Source organism: Biomphalaria glabrata, chromosome 6 (assembly GCF_947242115.1).
Source record: "Biomphalaria glabrata chromosome 6, xgBioGlab47.1, whole genome shotgun sequence".
In the NCBI taxonomy this organism is placed as follows: domain Eukaryota; kingdom Metazoa; phylum Mollusca; class Gastropoda; family Planorbidae; genus Biomphalaria; species Biomphalaria glabrata.
In genome coordinates this window covers 48,443,726-48,463,912 of record NC_074716.1, presented here as the reverse complement: position 1 = coordinate 48,463,912, position 20,187 = coordinate 48,443,726, and the positions used below count along the sequence as shown (strand labels likewise).

At 37.6% G+C, this 20,187-nt stretch overlaps 1 protein-coding gene across 5 annotated transcripts in view; it reads left to right on the top strand.

The window, feature by feature from the left end:
- Positions 1–16,533, top strand: part of LOC106067666 (F-box/WD repeat-containing protein 7-like) — a 37,473-nt gene extending 20,940 nt beyond the window's left edge. For all 5 annotated transcript variants that reach the window (XM_056033853.1, XM_056033854.1, XM_056033855.1 and 2 more), the window contains 10 exons: positions 2,226–2,307; positions 3,558–3,640; positions 4,646–4,744; positions 6,442–6,632; positions 8,289–8,475; positions 9,267–9,380; positions 9,978–10,100; positions 11,895–12,073; positions 13,483–13,584; positions 14,179–16,533. In XM_056033853.1, the coding sequence (XP_055889828.1) occupies positions 2,226–2,307; positions 3,558–3,640; positions 4,646–4,744; positions 6,442–6,632; positions 8,289–8,475; positions 9,267–9,380; positions 9,978–10,100; positions 11,895–12,073; positions 13,483–13,584; positions 14,179–14,320 (1,302 nt within the window). In that variant the 3' untranslated portion in view covers positions 14,321–16,533. The remainder of the gene's footprint in view (positions 1–2,225; positions 2,308–3,557; positions 3,641–4,645; positions 4,745–6,441; positions 6,633–8,288; positions 8,476–9,266; positions 9,381–9,977; positions 10,101–11,894; positions 12,074–13,482; positions 13,585–14,178) is intronic.
- The last annotated feature ends 3,654 nt before the right edge of the window (positions 16,534–20,187 follow it).

The window sequence follows — 20,187 nt, the reverse complement described above, 5'->3', positions numbered from 1 at the left end:
TGGATCTAGAAACTCACTTATTGAACTGGGTGGATCTAGAAATTCACTTATTGAACTGGGTGGATCTAGAAATTCACTTATTGAACTTGGGAATCTAGAAATTCAATTAGTGAACTTGGGGGATCTAGAAATTCAATTAGTGAACTTGGTGGATCTAGAAATTAACGTATTGAACTGGGTGGATCTAGAAATTCACTTAGTGAACTTGGTGGATCTAGAAATTCAATTAGTGAACTTGGTGGATCTAGAAATTCACTTAGTGAACTTGGTGGATCTAGAAATTCACTTAGTGAACTTGGTGGATCTAGAAATTCAATTAGTGAACTTGGTGGATCTAGAAATTCACTTATTGAACTGGGTGGATCTAGAAATTAACTTTGTTGGATTTAAATTGAGAATACATTTCCAAGAAAACAGCACACAAGACAACACACAAAGTTCACAATTTCTTCATGGTGTAAACGAGAACTACGTCCTCAAACCTCGAGTCATTTGAATGGTCCTTGGCCAAGCATGTGACTTGTCCTTAACTCGAGTCATTTGAAAGGTCCTTGGCCAAGCATGTGACTTGTCCTCAAACCTTGAGCCATTTGAAAGGTCCTTGGCCAAGCATGTAGCTTGCAAGGATTCCGAGTCACAAGATGCATCTTCTGATATTCTGAATGTGTATTAGTCGTCAGTGTGTAGGAACCTACAGGCTTCCCACAGTGCAATTATTATGACTGAACGTTTCACACCAACGTCATAGGAAACAAAAGGTTATGAAGCACCTTTAGTAAGATCGTTGTATAGCCTTCTCAGTAGAAAGTCGTTTGTGATCTCCAAGGACTTATGTCTGGAGATAATAAGAACAATTGTTTTAACATAAACATTTATTACAAAGCTTTCATCAACTCACTCTGGCTGTCTGGTACAATTTTAGTTCATGTTATTTCTCACAGTCATAATCGGGTCAGTGTTTCCTATTGCATAATTATTCATTGTAATTAAATTCGATATATAGTAAAAGTGAATATGATTTTATGAAACTTTGTACTCATACTATTAATTAGTGTATTTTAATAAGTTAATTTATACCTTGGAATTAAAGAAAGTAAAAACAATTAATTAATACAAAAAACATACATAATTTTATCTAATATAGCACTTTAACATTGCTAACAAATTGTTATTATTATTATTGTTGTTTAAAAAAAAATATAACATTATAAAGTAATGAAAATTTGTACTGACAATTAAAGAGTTACCTTCCTTTAATAGTATGTTACATCATCTGCCTTAAGACCATAAGGTATGAAAGGGGTATTTAACTCCTTTAAATTTCATACTATAGTAATTAGATTATCCTCGGACACCAGCGAAATAATTTAAATAAAATAGATGTCGATGACTGGAGTAATGCAATAATTTGAAACATTTAAACTCTTAAAGCCAACACATTTTTTCCAATTACAGATGCCAATCGGGCCCCTATTGGTTGTGAGCTCGGGCGCAATGCACCCCTTGGCGCCATGTTTGTTAAGCCACTGTATCTTTACACATCCACGAAACACAACCACTTCGATAGACACCAATTAAACGCACATTAATTACTAATTCATAAACACACACAAGCACGCACGCACGCTCACACCGCCATGACATAAAGGCAAACTAACGCAATATACTAATAACAAGTTTCATTAGTCCAATTCTAAATAGCAATAACTTTATTTGTGCCCGGCACGTATTTTAAATTTAATCAACCCTCAGAGGCCCAAGTGGTCACGGGTAACCCTTAACGAAAAAAACAACTTTTAATTAAGCACAATAAAGACATATACCAATCAGACATTGTAAATACAAAGACAAACAAAACTTATAAATCATTTTGTTAAAAACAAATGTTATGGATTTTTCGACAATAATAGACTTGTTGAATATTGAGAGTATGTATATGTATCTATTGGTAAAAAATAGTTACATGAATCTACGTGCCATTAATAGAGTTTAATTAACCCTCAGAGGCCCAAGTGGTCACGGGTAACCCTTAACGAAAAAAAACAATTTTTAATTAAGCACAATAAAGATATATACCATTGGCACGTTGTAAATACTAAGGCAAGCAAAGCTTATGAAACAAACTTTATGGATTTTTCAACGATAGTAGACTTGTTGAATATTGAGAGTATGTATGTGTATCTATTGGAGAAAAGTAATGACATGAATCTACGTCCCATTAACAGAGTGATACAGTTACCGTGTCGGTATTAAATCTACCCACAGAAGCTAAAGAGCTACTCAACTGTTACAGGCACAGATGGACTGGTACGTAATAACAGGGTCTCATTGTTTAATGGTGCATCTATAGCAGGGGTTCTCAATCTGTGGATCGCGAACCCCTTGGGGGTCGATTGACGATTTGCCAGGGGTCGCCTAAGACCATCGAAAATATGGATTGTTATTGTCTATTCTTCTATTGCTGTGTGTGTGTGTGTGTGTGGGTGGGTGGGGGGTCGAGGCAGAATGGGGGATTGTAAAAAGGGGTCGCCGAGCATAAAAGGTTGAGAACCGCTGATCTATAGTTTTTAAAAATTGCTTATATGTTAAAACTAGCCGGTATTACTGCTCTACTGGATTGAATTTAGATCCATGTCAAACATGGAGTATGTCCCCTTCACATTTTAAAAATATTTTGCCACGAAAATAAAAGAAGAGTATGAAAATGGGTTTATCCGTTCGGCTGACGTATTCCTATCCAATATAATAATACTAATAATAAAGCTTGTCTTCGAGTCCGAAGATCAGTGAGGAATGCAGTATTTCCCGTGGCCTGCGCAGCCCAACTGTGAAAAAAGGGGCTTATCCTATTTTAATCAAATGTTTCGTTCTTTAATAGAGTTACAGCTAAGTAATTTGTTTCCTATTTTGGATCAAGTTGAAACTTGAAAATTATTTATTATAATACAGTATTTAGAGATATGGCTAAATATGTGGCGTTTTGTCTCCTTATGTAATTATTCACGCTATTTATCCATCACCCATTCTCGGCTCAAGTTAAAACTGTAAACTTTTTTTAAAAAATTAAACCTAACAAGAAATTAATACATAGAAAATGACCTGTTAGTCAAGTAGTTATTAATAATTAATTATTTTCCTTGATATTGAATGAAGGAAATAACTTCTATATTATTGAGAGATGAAATTGTAAGTGTGGAGTTCTTCCCCTAAGATACGTTTTTTTTAAAAAAGTATTTGTATAATTTTGCTTGTTCATTTGTCAGTTGGTCACTTGTCTTTATTGTTTAACTTGCTGTGTGGCTACTGGCTAATAGATTGTGTGTGTGAGTGTGTGTGTGTAAGGCAGACAACCTTCAGCCTTGGCATACGTTCGTCCCCACACACTGGTCTTTGAAATACAAGACAAGAGCATCTTTTTCATCCAATCTTCCATGTAGTTTATAAAGGTCAAGATGTTAATTAAGACTAGATCTAGTCTACATTCATTGTATCATTCAGTTACACTTTGTAATTTCTTGATGTTAATGAAATGTAACATGAATGACTTGTATCCACAGATAGTAAAAGGAATGAATTTCTCGAGCAACTGATTCTGTCACTAGACCCACGCCAAATTTACTTTGTCTCTAAATATCTGTCTGTAAGTTTGTCGTGTTTTTTTTATATTTTAGACATTTTATTTCTTTCTTGAATCTTAAGTCTTATGGGCAACTAAAAAACATGTAAACCACCGTAGACACTGCTGAAGTAATGTGAGAAATTTGTAACTACGGCGTAAAAATTACTATATACTGCTAGCTTTTTTTAAATTTATTTATTCGGTGTTGATAAGCTTTGTTTTTTAAAAGTTGTATGATAATTTTATTATTCATATTTTAGCACCACTGAATCAAATTGTCTAAGTTCTTTTATAGTTAATTTGTTTTTCATTTAGTTGGCAACAGTACATTTTGAATTAGCGTCCTTAACATTACATAGTCTGTCTTGAATATTCCAAATACATGACTATGTTTCTAACTTGCAAAACAAAACTGTAGGCCTATACTTAAACCTCTGTAATCGACAGATTCGTTGTATTAGCCAAACAGTTGAGTTTTAGACAAGCATGCATTAGATTACTCCCTAAATAGTCTCTTAACTATAACTTCCCGTATACGCTCTAAACTCTAAACCATCATTTCTTGTATACTCTCTGACCCATCACTACCTTTATATTTTCTAAACCATCACTTCCTTTATACTCTCTGAACCATCATTTCCTTTATACTTTCTGAACCATCACTTCCTTTATACTCTCTGATCCTTCACTTCCTTTATACTATCTGAACCATCACTTTCTTTACATTCTAATACTCTCTGAACCATTACTTCCTTAATACTCTCTGGACCATTACTTCCTTAATACTCTCTGAACCATCACTTCCTTTATACTCTCTGAACCATCACTTCCTTTATACTCTCTGATCCATCACTCCCTGAACCATCACTTCTTGTACACTCATTTGCAATTGATGATAAAGATAATTATATTTATTATTTACACTTGGTCCATACACATTTAACATATTGTCTCAACACTTCTCTTATAAAAATATGTACACGCTTTATTTCCTTTACCCCCCCCCCCACCCTTCTTTGTTCACAGTTCAAGCAGCAAAAAGACTTAGTCGGTCTACTTCCAAGGAAACTGGCTCTCAAAATTTTGTCCCACTTGAGTGTTCGTCAACTGCTTATTGCCTGCAAGGTGAGATGCAAAACATTATAAGCTGAATAGAAGATTACATACACATTTATAGTAATATCTGGTACTACTACTTCTCGGGAAGATTTCAACTCCTGTAGCTTCAATGTAGCGCCCTCGTGTAAACGTCGAGTACTGGAACTATAAAGGCCGATGACGGGTAGTGAACCAGACCTCTGTGGGCAATCCAGGGCGAGCTTTTTTTTTTCTCTCGCTCGTGTGAGGATGGAATAGAGACCCTGCAACCCAGACCAACAAGTCCGCCATGCAGTTCCGCAACTTCCACATGGCGTTGTCATAAGCACTGGGCAGCGGGATTGGCGACCCTTTCACGGTTTTTGTGTGACAGTTACAGAATAGTCTTAGGCTGCTGATAAGGAGCTGTCTGGATACAGAGGCTGCGCGCTACGTATATGGCACGAGCCAATTGTAGTAATCGTAGTAGGCCTAATTGTAGTAATGGATGCTGCCGTCGTGGAACATTCAGACAGGACTTGGGGTAAAAGGCTGCCGGACCACGCCAGGTTTGTAAAACATGCTTGTAAAATGTTTTACATGTTTCGGATGTTCCTTTAGAGTTGAAGATAATTTCCTTCCTAGTCCAAAATTCCCGCAGGACGACGGGTGATGGAGCGGGCAGGATATGAACCCGGGACCATCGAGGAGTCCGAACGACAGTCCAGCGCGCATACCGCACAACCTGTCAGACATCAGGTCGTCGGAAAAAATCTTTTCGAACCACAAATCCGGAAAATGGCGCCTAAAGAAGAGAAAGAATGTGAGAGTAGTCAAACTAAAATGTGGAGAAAAAAATGTCCAAAAGGAAATACGTAATGAATAGGGGAAGGAAAACTAAGAGAAGGAAAGAGACAGAACAAAACAAAAACAAAGTGAGAGAGAAGAGAGTAGGAGAATGAGGGAAAGAAGGAGAGGACAGAAAGGAATAAAGAAGTATTGAAAGAGAGTGACATTGAGAGAATGATGAAGAAATGGATGTAAAATTAAGAGAGAGGGAGAGAGAGAAGAAGAGGGAGAGAGATGGAGAGAGTGGGAGAGAAAGAGAGAAAGGGAGAGAGAGACGAAGAGGGAGAGAGAGAGAAAGAGAGGGGAGATAGAGCAGAGAAGAAGAGAAAGGGAGAGCTATGGAGATAGAGAGGAAGAGATAGAGGGTGGGGGAGAGAGGGAGAGAGATGGAGAGAGTGGGAGAGAAAGAGAGAAAGGGAGAGAGAGACGAAGAGGGAGAGAGAGAGAAAGAGAGGGGAGATAGAGCAGAGAAGAAGAGAAAGGGAGAGCTATGGAGATAGAGAGGAAGAGATAGAGGGTGGGGGAGAGAGGGAGAGAGATGGAGAGAGTGGGAGAGAAAGAGAGAAAGGGAGAGAGAGACGAAGAGGGAGAGAGAGAGAAAGAGAGGGGAGATAGAGCAGAGAAGAAGAGAAAGGGAGAGCTATGGAGATAGAGAGGAAGAGATAGAGGGTGGGGGAGAGAGGGAGAGAGATGGAGAGAAAGGGAGAGAGAGAGAAAAAAGAAAGAGAGAAAGATAGAAACATAGAGGGAGCTATTAATAAAAAGTTTCGAATTTCTCCTGCTCAGATTTTCAATCCCGTTTCAAAAACTAAGGTTTGATGGACTTTTTAAAATTTCATTTCAAAACTCAATCTTTCAGAAGTTTCAATTCTTATTGTCCGTTTCTATCGACACAGGTAAGCAAACGCTGGCACAGCCTAGCTAGCAGTAACACCCTCTGGAAGGCCAAATGCCAGGAAGTGACCATACATGTTCCTATCCCCTCCAAACCGAACTGGAAGCTAGTCTACAGAGACAACTGCCACTTGAGATATAACTGGAACAACGCTCGCTATCAATCTCTGGAACTGGTCGGTCATACACAAAGGTAGTTGGAACTTTTTGTTGCGTCTATTGTCCCTCCGTTCTACGCTCCGGCCCTATCTCTTATTGTTGCTTGTTACGACATCTTATCTTATCTTATACAATACAGACGTTACTTCAAAAAAGAAGATGATTACGTCCTACGCGTCATGCATTCAGTCATGCATATTATAACTTAAATTCTGCCAAGTCACTGGTTTTCCTGGCTAGCTCAGGCAACCCATTCCATGCTCTAATAGCACTAGGGAAGAAGGAGTATTTGTACATATTTGTCCTAGCATAGGGAACGAGGAATGTACCTTTATCTTTGTGTCTTTCAGAGTATTTTATTAAATTTTGTTTTTGTATTTGAAGATTATGGTTCAGTGTTTTATGTATAATTGCTACTTTACTTTTGAGCCTTCTGTCCTGAAGGCTTTCTAAATTTAGTGATTTTACTAAAGGTGTTACTCTAGTCAAATGTGAATATTCGTTTGTTATGTATGATATTAGGCGCTTCCGCGCTGCATATAAGTCAAACGGAGATAACACTCCAATAACGAAATCCAATAACACAGTCGAAAGGCTAATAATATAAGTTAGTCGACGCTGGTTGTGAATGTTGAATAAGTTTAACAATATAGAAGAGAACCGTCGAATGTCGTCAAGCGAAATCTCTACGCTCATAAGAACTGCCTCTCTCTAAAGCCGTCAAAAAGTACTCCGTTTATGTTCCGTTATTCTTTCTAAAAATCCGAGTCTTGTTTTTACTAGTCGCGTCATTGGTCTCTAAGACACAATATTTCCTTTCTATGAAACTAATAACTAATTCCTTTCATGCCATAACAATGGGTAAGGGGGGGGGGTTACTGCGAGAGGTTTCCTTTCTATTTAAAATTTAAAGCGGTGATACTGAAACCATCGCTCGCGGGCTCTATCCGGCCCGTCGGGGGGTGCTATCCGGCTTTTCGAAACTTGCTTTCATGCTGCATAATGTAGCGGCAGAGACTTGGCTCCATTGGAGTTGTTGCAGTGATAAATACGGTCCCGTGTACGCGTGTCTGGGACTCATATGGCCCTCTCCCAATTCCCTCAATAACATCTGCTATTACATCTTATAAAATAAAGTGATAATATTATGTTTTAAATTAAATAATCAAAGCGTTTGCCTTTTTTAAATATTCGGCTTCAAGTACCGAAATAGTCAGGTGTAAACCGAATTATTTCTAGAACTTACACTAAATAGAGCAGTGAGATTCATAACAAACGAATATTTCGATTTGATTAGAGTAACACCTTTAGTAAAATCTCTAATATTAGAGACAGACAACAGAATGAAAAGTAAAGTAGCTATAATACATAAAACACTGAACCATAATTTACAACGAAAAACAAAACCTAATAAAATATTCAGAAAGACACAAAGATAGAGGCACACTTCGCACAAATTCGTACAAGTGCACCTTCTTCCCTATTGTCGTTAGAGAATGGGAGGGTTGCCTGAATCAGCCAGGGAAACAAACGCCTTAGCAGAGTTTAAATCCTTGATTGACATGCAAGACTAGATTGACATTGACGTAATTCATTTTTAAGTAACGTCTGCAATCTATATTATAAGATAAGATAAGATTGAGAACGAAAATTATACGTTAATAAATTTATCCCTCTACTTCTGGCGTAGTGTCCAGTGTGTGACATGTTACGGAGACAAAGTCGCCACCGGCTCCGCTGACCAGACCATCATTATTTGGGACATCCACACCGGAGTTATGGAGCAGACGTTGACCGGCCACAGCAAAGGAGTCTGGTGTGTCCAGTTCTTCACCAAACATCTTCTCCTCAGTGGTTCGTTTGATACCACAATCAGGGTAAGCAACTCCTCAAAATAGATCAATAGAAAAGGGAGACAATTACGTAATTTGCCTTGCAGTGTAAACTGTTAAATTATGAGCATGATACAAGGAGGAAAAAGAAACATCAAAAAACACATTTTAGTTTGTTTTTTTTTAAACCAATGTCTTCTATTTAATGTAATACTTCTCCATACTCTCTCATTCCATTTATGTATTGTAACAGGGCCGGCCTTAGTCATAGGCAAACTACGCAACCGCCGAGGGCCTCCGCTTGCACTTTTCCTAGGACATCCAGTTATCTAAGTCCGGTCCTGCTAGAAATTACTATTTATTACGAGGTCTTTCCAGTGAGTTTTGCACAATCAAGGTTTTCCATTGACAATCCAGCTAATTACGGCTAGTAATTCACTCTTAATACGGTGCGCCGATAGTTCATGTTTATTAAACTCTTTCTTGGCTTTAAAGAAACATTTGAGTTGGTTGCGGTTATACCAGCTGAAAACGCATGCAAGCCATATTTAATTTTTAAAAGATTATATTTTGAAAAAAATAAAGGTTAATTCAGAGTTTTCACTGTGCGGCAAATTATGAAGTAATTTTTTTCTCCAAAGATTTGTACACAACCTTTTTTTTTCTTTTAATTGTTAGAGCCGTTTTCGAAATCCGTGTCCACCAAGTGTCTCGTCCACTTTCTAGCTTCCACTTTGACCCATGATGGGCTTTGTAATTTCAATAGGATGAATTGTAATGAAAATGTATAATCATGTATCTAAACTATCAATAGGTGTGATTCTGAATGTTTTCAGATGTGGAATCTCAGGACTGGACAGACCACTCGAACGTTCTTCGGACATAAGAATCAAGTCCTGTGTCTCAAATTACGCGGGACTGTGATGGTATCTGGATCCCAAGACAAAATGGTGAGGACTATGTCAGTAAATTGGATTAGAAAGTAAATTATTTTTAACTCTGAAGGAACATCCAAAACATGTAAAACAAAACATTTTACAAGAAGATATTATATTCCTTAGTTCACCAGTTTAAAATTCGTTTCTAATATAATCTAGGGAAAGATGACTAATATTGCTGGCAACACAGCATGACCTCTTTCAGTCGCGAATAAACCATGGATAATTTCATGAAAATGAGAAGAATTCCTGGGAATTAGGTATGGTCGGATGGATGTTACCTACACCCAGACCCTATGTCATAGAAGGCCTCACCACTGACCTGCGACGTTGCAACCTGTGGGCTGTGGAGACCACTATCTCGTTGCCGCGTCGTGCAGGCCTATGACGAAGAACAAGCTATTGGTCTAAAATGCACACATGTTGTGACGTTGCATGTCAGTGCTTAGGCCTTCTATGACGATTGGTCTCTTCTACACAGCAGTTCCCCTCTCAACGCAGCTGATCTATCCAGAAGCAAGTGTCGATATAACTTAGGGCTTTAGGAATATATATTAGATTAATATCTGATACAATAAAAAATGATAACATTAAGATTTTTTTTATCAGGCCAAGTTGTGGGATGTAGGTCGAACTTTACTCGTTCATACACTAAGTGGCCACTCTGCTGCTGTCTTCAGTGTGGACATGTCCGAGGACTGCCAGGTCATAGTGACTGCTGCCGGTGATAAGGTATCATTTTATTACAATATATTTAGATAGAAATAAGTTCACTCAAGACAAAAAATGTTAAACCATGTTAATGCGCAAAGGTATCGATGGTGCTCTGAGACCAGATCGACTACGAAAAGTCTAGCAGGTATTATATTCTATCATGTGTTAATATTCCTGCCGACTCCTACCATGCTTAATTTATTTCTCAGTTGTGCTGGTTTCCACATTCCATGGTGATCTTATTCTTAAAATATATGGAAATTATTCTTAAGTGGAATGACTTTTTTGGGAAGACAATTGCGGGAAAGATCATGGTCGTTTGCTGAAGTAATTATTAAAAACGTGTAGGATATTAAAACGAAGCTCATTACGTATTGGGTTCATAAGGCATAGGAAACAATGAAAAAATAATAATTTTTTTCTATGCAACACGTGCAGAATCTTGCACACAAATAAGATAAGACATCTGATAAGAGATAAGATAATTTTATAGATCCAATGGAATGTAAATTCAGATTGACTACAATTGACAACCTCAGCGTAACTACTTTACAAAAACAGTATGGATGAATAATTCGAACAACATTCACTCACGAAACACACACACATTCACAACCAGCGCTTTATTAGTTTGACTTCTATGTACTTCTTGATGACGACAGATGATCTTGTAACACTCTGACCGAAAGTGGGGTAAAGGAGTTTTAAAATCTTTGAGTTTTAGCCCTAATGGAAAGGAGACGACCACGTTGATCTGATGTAACAGTGGTTTAATGGGTGCAGGCAGATTGTGGCGGATGTCAGGTGGCGGCCCACATCTAAGGGTCTGACAAGGCGTGGTAGCACGACCATGTCCAGACTTAGGATTGGCCACACCTACATCACGCACTCCCTTGTGCTGAAGAGAGAGGAGCCCCCACTTAGTGAGTACTGTGACTCTCACCTCACCGTGGAACATATCCTCGTTGATTGCCCCAAATACCAGGATGTCAGGGAGAAATATTTTAGAGCCCCTAATTTAAAAACACTATTTGCACATATCCCTGGGAAGGTACTGGGCTTTATCCGGGAAGTGGGGCTATCTACGAAGATCTGATTTATGAATTTGTGAACATGTACTATTTACATTAGATTTTTACCAAATAATTAAATTTTTACTACCTTTACTATTTTAACTGTGAATAGACCTTGATTTTAATGAATCTGGCCCTTGTTGTTTAGAGAGAGAGAGTAGTCCTTAAGGGACTGCAGGCACGACATGGCCTAAATTGTGCCGATGTGCCTAAAATCAAAATCAAATCAAATCAAATCTTTCTTGAAAAAGCTCTTCAGGAGATGGTAGCCATAAATATCCATAATCTTGTATTCAAATGTATATTATATTGCAAACAAATATCCATAATCTTGCAATGAAATGTATATTATATTGCAAGCAAATGTCCATATTGCAATGAAATGTCCAGAATATGTTAAGTTAATGTGATGAGCTTTTCAATATAGTGATACTACGGGATGCACTGTGATGCGCTGTTATGCACTCTTCTTTCTTCCCCATCCCTTTCCCATCTGGTCCAGACAAATGAAAGGATAATAGCCCATTGAGAAAGCTAAAAGCATGTTATTGCACTAAACGAAAATAATTGGTACAAATATTTCTATTCGTACAGATTTAATATTGTTAGTCTACATCTATTACAAATTTAATTCTATGATTGATCCAAATTAATTGATACAATTACTCTTTATAGTAGCTTTTTTTTTATTATTAAAAAAATATTTTTGAAAAATATGTTCTTTGTGTTTTTCTTATAGACTGTACGACTATGGGACAAGAACTCTGGTCAGCCTATAAAATGTGTCTGGGTGAGTCCGAACAACAGTATCATGACCATCAGTTACAGTCAGGGCTATTTCGTCTGCGCCTATGACTTGACCATCTGTCTCTACAAGGGAAGTAAGGTTGTCCGAACATTTGATGAGCACAGACAGAGGTGAGTTCCCCTTGGACCACTAAGTAAATAATTGCTTCACTGTATTCATTTCGCAAATATCCCTTTTAAGTTAACCCTTTGTGTCTCTAAACTTATCTTTTTTTTCGAAAGTTCCAAACCATGTTTTATTGTTCTCTATGATAATTGGTTTATTCATTTTCCAATCATGAAATATTAAATGTTTTTTGAAAGGTTATCAAAACAGTTCAGTCATAAATAGGTAAGCTAAAGTTCCAAAACTCCGGGCGTATGGTTGGTTAGTATAACCTAGTCTTTTCCTTGCGGATTACATTAAAGCGACTATCACATTCATCTTCACCTATCTTTTAGTCTGTTGGACCGTTGGGGCGCCACACAGGATCCGTTAATCATCTTTCTCCGTTCCCCTCTGTATTTCGGCTTGGATAGAATCTCCATCAATGACAAGCCCGTCCATTCTTTTATGTAGTCTTCCATTCACTGTCTCTGCTTAGAGTGATTTTAGTATTCCGTTATTTATGCAATAACTTTTCTGGCATTGTGGTAACGAGTATTTAAAAAAAAATATTATTGAAGTAAGCAAATAAAATAATTTTATAGTGTTTTTTTTTCTGCATTAAAACTTCATACAATCAAAAACGTCCTTTGTTCACCAGTGGTCGATTTAGATTTTCTTTTCGCCGTTTACGTCTGTCAGCGGATTTTCTTTTGGACTTATATGTGTATACCGTATCTTTTGTAAGTAACCTCCAGCTGTCTCGTTCTGCAGCCAGGTGCTCTCTTCTATGTCAGTTAAAGCAAGTTGGCGCCTAAGCTGATCTTTAAAGCGTTTCCGTGGGGCACCTCTGTTACGTCGACCACCTTTTAGCTCACAAAAAAACAACAACTGCTTTTTGTCATACGTTCTTCATCCATACGTGCCCTACCCAGCGTAGCTATCAGGCCATAACAAGTCCCTCCATAGTACTCTACACTGTGCATACCGGCGTTCGCAAAGAACATCGCTGTAGTGCGGTCTGCCACCGTATGTTCATGATTGAGCGCAAGCATCTTTGGTGAAAGCGTTTAAAATGTTTTAGATCCACATAGAAGAGAATTACTTCTTGGTAGACATTGACTTTTGTAGGCAGGCGGAGCAATTTATTCCTATTCCACCAAGCTTTCGCCTGAAGGCGTAAAACAACACTACAATTAAAAATGAACAATTATGACACCGCCAAAACACATTTAATTTCTTTTTTCACAGCGTTACCATTAACATTTAGATCCATTTGAATTCGGGCTCCAGATACTAAAAATATCTCTTCTCAAAGCCCACCTCGTGAATAAATTTAATACACTAACAGGTGACTAACATAAACATAATATATTGACATATTTTATAGGCATGTTACATAATTCATTAAAGTCTCGCTGTTGGCATTTTCTAGAGTGGAAAGTGTGAAATTGATAATTACTGATGCAGACAATGGAGAAGGTTACTTGGTCAGCGCTGGTCAAGATGGACTCATTAAATACTGGTCTTTAACTGAGTAAGTGATATGGTATAATAATAATAATAATAATCTTTATTATCCATGAGGAAATTTGTCTCACGATTTGTGTACTAAAAATACAATATAACTATAGATACAAAATATACTTTTACACTAGTTTCACTCAAACGTATTTAAATCTATAGCGCAACTTAAATAGGTCTGGCAGTAACTTATGGTTTATTAAGACGAAGAAATGATGAAAATGGAAGAGACCGTTAGACTTAAAAAAATGTTGAGAAACTACTTTAGAAGCAATACTTTTAGATAAACAAGCACGCAGTAATTTTGGATTAAATAGAGTTAATAGATAGGTTTCAAAACAAAGATCTAATTGAAAATTGTCTTGGATTAATATATAATAGTCTGCCTCTTTAGTATACAATGTGGCCTTTAAATAAGGCTAGTGGCTCCTCAATGAAACCACAAACGCTTATATCAACTCACTATGTCTGTCAGTCTGTCTGGTAAAACGTTTGTGCACGTGATGGCATGAGTTAGGGTTAGGACTGTCTATTGGGAGATAGTACAGAAAGACGAATTGAACTTGATAACTTTTATTATCACTTATTCTTTGTATTTGTTTTCCAGGGACCAAAGTCTCCAGACATTGTCTGGCCACCAACAAGCCATCAATTCAATTTTCGTAGACGAAGTGTATCTCGCTTCTGCTTCATCCGATAAAACTGTCAGAGTGTGGAATTTTAACGTTGGCATTGACTATCAAAGTTGACAACAGTGTCTTTCTTAGTATAGTTCCATGCCATGGTTGTACCATCTATCTTGCTTTGTATTCAGTCATGTTAAGTGTTGTCAATTTAAACGATTTCATCGAAGTGTATGTATTGTAATGACACAATAGAAAGACGCGTAGAAGTTTGGGTTTAATTGGGTTTCTCCGTAGTGACGTGACGAATCATAAAAAAAAAATAAGAACAGAAATATAGAATCAACGGACAAGGACGACCGAGCTAAATAGACAGGGGCGAACTGGCTATATGGGCATTCGGGCAAATGCCCGGTGGGCCGATACCTTAATGTGCCGTTAGGGTCACTTGAAGGGTCTCATGAATGCCACTATATAACGCATTAAATTGTACAAAGTTTATATAATTCTCTTATAAAAAGCCTTCTGAGCGTCGTGTTTAAAAAAGAAACCTTTTACAGACTCAACAGTGTAACGCTAAATTAAATCTAACACATTTTCCGAAATAATGTAATAGTCTACATCCGTAGACAGTGCTACTAGTAGGCTTCATCCTTTAAGGGCCCACCCTTTAAGCGATTATAAAGCAAATTAAGGAATAAGGCCTACTATATTTCTTTTGAAAATACCATTGCATTATGCGTTTAGTTATCAATACATTATCAAACTTAACAGAATGATTTTGAGGACAGGTGGACCTAGAAATGGATGTCCATCATATGATATACAATTTGTGGGCCGAATGTATAGAAATGCCTGGGCCGATTTAACACCCAGTCCGCCCCTGTAAATAGATGACGTAGACTGTGGCCCTTTTTATTCAATAAATTGTTTTGCAGTTACCAGCAGGAGTTATTCAGTTTATCTACTAACTGTTCTGTTGTTGATTGTATTTTCTAACTCGCGTCCACATCTACATTTATCAACACATCGACCATCAAACAGGAATGGCGACCCCCGATCTGACGACACCTACAGGCGAGGTCGTCATTTCAAACATTAGTAAGCCATATTCGGATACAGGACTTTGAGGACGGGAATACTTGGCTGACAAGAATGTTGATAATGCCGGGCACCGCTTTTTAAAAAAATATATAGCGCTACTTTCATGCTTATAGCATGCTCAGAGCGCTTTTGGTCCAATCTCATTTGTGGACCAGTTGGGGGGGGGGGGGAGGTGAGGGGGTATCTAGGAGTTGGCTTTCCGTGCTGCCTCAAGGCGCTCAGTAAACACAACTCTTCCCGAGTCGTGTGTCGAACCTCGAGCCCCCTTCTAGGTAGCCAAGCCAAGCCAGGTTCAAGCGCACTTGGCCTCTTGACCATGCTTATAATAGATATTACTACGTAAGCCAGGGCTAGGTCATCCTAACCTAGCTCGGTTTTCAGTATGCGACTGTCTATAATTCTATATCTTTGTCAAATATTACTTTTCGTTGTACCATAAGTTGTTGTTTTTTGTTAATTAATTGAAAAACAGCTTTTTAAGTTGTTTTGTTTTTTAAATCGAATTTTATATCAAGTGACTGCGTCTTTCTGGTCAAAATCATTAACACGTTATTTCTCCTACTTCTCATTCTCGGATGAAGTTGAAACTTTGCACAATTATTCAGTGTCAATAACAACACACGAATCAACAAAAATTAACCAAACGTTGTACTTATATCAGTTTGTTTTATATGGAAAATGCACTAAATCGGCGACGGACGACTCGTGACAATAATCAAAATAATGTAGAAAATTAGGCCCTTCGTTAAAAATTTTAAATTAATTTTTAGAAGTACTTGGATAGCTCAGTGGCAAAACACGTTGGCCTGACATCTTGGAGGCTAGAGTTCGATTTACGACTCGATCGGACTTTTTTTTTTTTAGAGGACGGAAGCATTCTCCCAGATGTGTGATTGCATGATTGATTGAAAATAATGAATGCAATGTCACTCAATATAAGCAATACTTTTTTTTTAAATTAAAGTTTGTTTTATATTTAGCTTGTTGTTTGTTTGTGTTTAAGTGAAAGGATTTGAGACGGGAGAAGGTTTCAATAGTTCAACACATGGATCCTTCTGCTGCTCCTTGCCTGTTTTCAAAGTACACTTTTGGAATGTAAATAATTGATATATTTTGAAATTATTCAATTTAACTTATGATAATTTTTTTCCTTACTGTTTGCATATTTATGTTTTAAGATATCTAAAAGTGTTTCCTGCAAAATGACGAAGAAATAATGTTAACAATAAAACGAAACAAAAATATTGGCTCTGTTCATATTTTACGATATGTAAAGTATTTCTTGCAAAATGACTAAAATATTTTTTTTTTCTGCGATATTTTGTTCGCGCTATTTTGTCGGCGCTTTTTTGTCCGCGCTATTTTGTTAGGGTACCACCCTCTTTCCCCCACCCTAGCTACGCCACAGAGGAAACTACTAACGAATTAGCTGAATGTTGCTGCATGTTAGGTGGGAATTCACGAAAGCGATCGGCCACGTTGTGACCATTGAAAAAACAAAAACAACTGAAAAAAAACTTGTCACGTGATAACCATTGTTGATTCAAATTAGGTCGTAAGTTGTATGGTCACAAAAAAGGTACATAGGTAGATATCGATAAAGATCGATGGGAATATTTACCAAAAAGAAACAAGAAAAGGAGTCGGTGGTATAGCTAGCTACCAGTGGCGTCACTAGGGGGGTGCGGTCAACACCGGGTAACACCCTTTAGGGGGTGACACCCAAGTGAAAATAAAATGCAATTTGCAATAACTAGCAATTAATGGGTAAACATTGGAACATGTTATTCATAATTAATAAATACAGCTGTGTACATTTTATTTTTAAGTGTCACCTAAACATATTTTTTAAAAATTAAATTCTATCAAATTGCCAAAACTTTACATCATACTTTATATCACACACAAAAGGTGAAAGCTTACTTTCAACTGTATACCAGCTGTATAGATATAGAAAATATTTTTATCGAATCTGTTTTATAGAAATTAAGGAAGTAGCTAGCTAGCAACCGAATACAAGATGCCTACCAATAATTACTGTTTATCAAATGACCGGACACAACAAAATGCGACAACACATGTACCGCAAGCTCAAAATTGGAGCCAGTGAAATCTGCCCATGTGGAGTATCACCAGAGAATGCCGACCACGTCGACACTAGCAGGTGGGAAAAGGTAACGCTGGATAAGTCCACTTGGAGAGAAAGATCATAAAGCAAGGGTCTCGGATTGCAGGTGCCATACACAACAGCAGCGGAAAGAAGGGTGAAAATGCAACGGCGCCTGGTGATTACAGATGTCCAACCTGTGACCGCAGCTGTGCATCAATAATTGGCCTCTTTAGTTACACAAGTGAAATCTGCCCATGTGGAGTATCACCAGAAAATGTCGACCACGTCCTCCAAAACTGCTCTCTTTACCAAGAGGCCCGTATAAGACATTGGCCCCAAAACACCCCTATAGAAAGAAAACTATATGGAGAGCTCCGTGATTTGGAAACCACTGCGCAGTTCATCTCGTGTATTGGTCTAGTCATCTGAACACTCCAACATAACAATGAGAACGATGAAGAAGAAAAAAGGACGACATTCTTCAGGCATAATATGTTACAAGAATCTCACATGCAATTAATGTAAATTCCGCAGATTTGAAACGTAACTAAGTTTGAATCGAGATAACTAAAGACGATGATGTAATGTCAGAAGTTGACTGTAAAAAGATGGAAGGATATATTGCACAGATTGTTTTACTAAAAGCAGAATAATTGACACTTTGTGACCATATTAACGACATGTCTTGATATAATTGAAGTGTAAAAAAAACCCATAACTGAAAGTGCATCTATTATTATGAAAAGTTTATAGACGTTTTAGAAACAACGTTTAAGTCAGAATGACTGTAAGAACCTTTGTATTTCATTTGACCGCACAGCTTACATAACAGACACTAATCACAGATTCAGAAGCTATACTATTTGACGGGAGAAAAAAGCTGATGAGATGAACTTAATACCTTAAAATGTCTAGAAACATGTGAGCTTCAATGTTTGGTGTGTCGAGCTCAGGGATATGATAATGCAGCTTTAATGTCTGGAATCATGCAGAAGTACAGAAAATTTTAAGAAGCAAACATTAAAAACTATTTAACACATGTGTATAACATTCACTTAATTTATTTGGTCAACATGTCAGACTAGAAATCAAAAAGTGTCGGACTCACTGTTTAGTAGCAGGTTCCCCTTTCAAACCTTGCGGTCTATGGAACAGATGATGTAAAGCTCATCTGTTTCTGTGGCCCACGGTTAACGAGGGTGTCACGTGGCAGGCACAACGACCAACCGACTCCGCGCATCTCTATGCATTGATCGTTTTTTCTTTTCATACTAGAAGCAATGAAGGCGCGGTGGCTGAGAGGTAAAGCGCTTGGCTTCCGAACCGGGGACTGGGTTCGAATCCTGGTGAAGACTGGGATTTTTAATTTCGGGAACGGTCCACTCTGAGTCCACCCAGCTTTAATGGGTACCTGACGTTACTTGGGGAAAAGTTAAGGCGGTTAGTCGTTGTGCTGGCCACGTGACACCCTCGTTAACCGTAGGCCACAGAAACAGATGACCTTTACATCATCTACTCTATAGACCACAAGGTTTGAAAGGGGAACTTTACTTTTTTTTTTTATTAGAAGCAATCATTGATGTAGCAGATACATTAAAAAGTCTTTATTTTAAGAACTGACGAAGTATTGTAGACATAAGTTTCAAAATTATTCGCGTATTTTGATGATTCTCCAAAAGAAGAAATTTAAACAGATATACAATGATTGAGAAGACATCTAAAGGCAGCACAATTTTTCTTGAAGAAACTAAAAATTAAAAAGTCATGATTCATATCCCACTAAGACCTTAAACAATGTCTCTAAATCATTTAACCAAGCCTTCGACTAGTTCTTGCCATCTGCGTATATTTAACAATTAATTAATGTTAGAAATTATTAAGTATATATAAGTATATTAAGTATATATATATTAACGAAAAAAAATGGAATTTGGGACGGTGGTGACACCCTGAGCTGACCGCTCTAATGACGCCACTGTTAGCTACAACTACAATGTTGTTCATTTTTTAAGTAGAGAAATAAAGCCATTTTCTGGAGCGTATTCAAAAAGATGAACGTGAAATATCCCATTAATTAATGTAAGCAGTGGATCTAATACCCCTGCTACGTTTAAAATTACGTCTATTTGGCCAGGAATCAATGAATTCTATTAAAAACTTGTAAATTGCATATGTGACATTTAACCCCACCTTCCCCTATCTATATGCCTAAGATAAGATTGTAGTGACAAAGACGAATTCTAGATCTAGATCTAGTTGCGACCTGTTGATCTATCATCACTTTAACCATTCGACAGCTGCTCTGGATCGGACCACTTATCCCGATTAGGGGAAGTCCGCATGCCAAAATGCGTTCTCTTTTTGGCGAGCTTAAAGTAGGGCTGCGCTACTAGATTACCTCACCCTGGCCACGTAATTACAGTAACTGACAGCAAGTGGCCTCTGAAAGAGACGGACAGCTAACTCACGAAAGCCAGGGCCGGGTCACACATTTGAGACCCAAAGATAGCCTATAATAGACAGGTCAAGAAGTCTTAAAGAAAACTTGAAAAAAAAAACAGAGGACTAATTAATAACGGCTTTGTCTGCGTTAGATGTGAAAAATATGCGTTTGCATAGTTATGTGAAACACTGCAATTGGAATAGAAGACAAGCGCAATGTCTTTATAACTATTTGTCACAACTAGAGAATAGACCTATAGAGAATATCTAGGTAAGTGTCATGTCTTTCAAAGTTCAAGGTAGGCTCATTACGTCTATAAAGAGGTCAAAGGTCGCT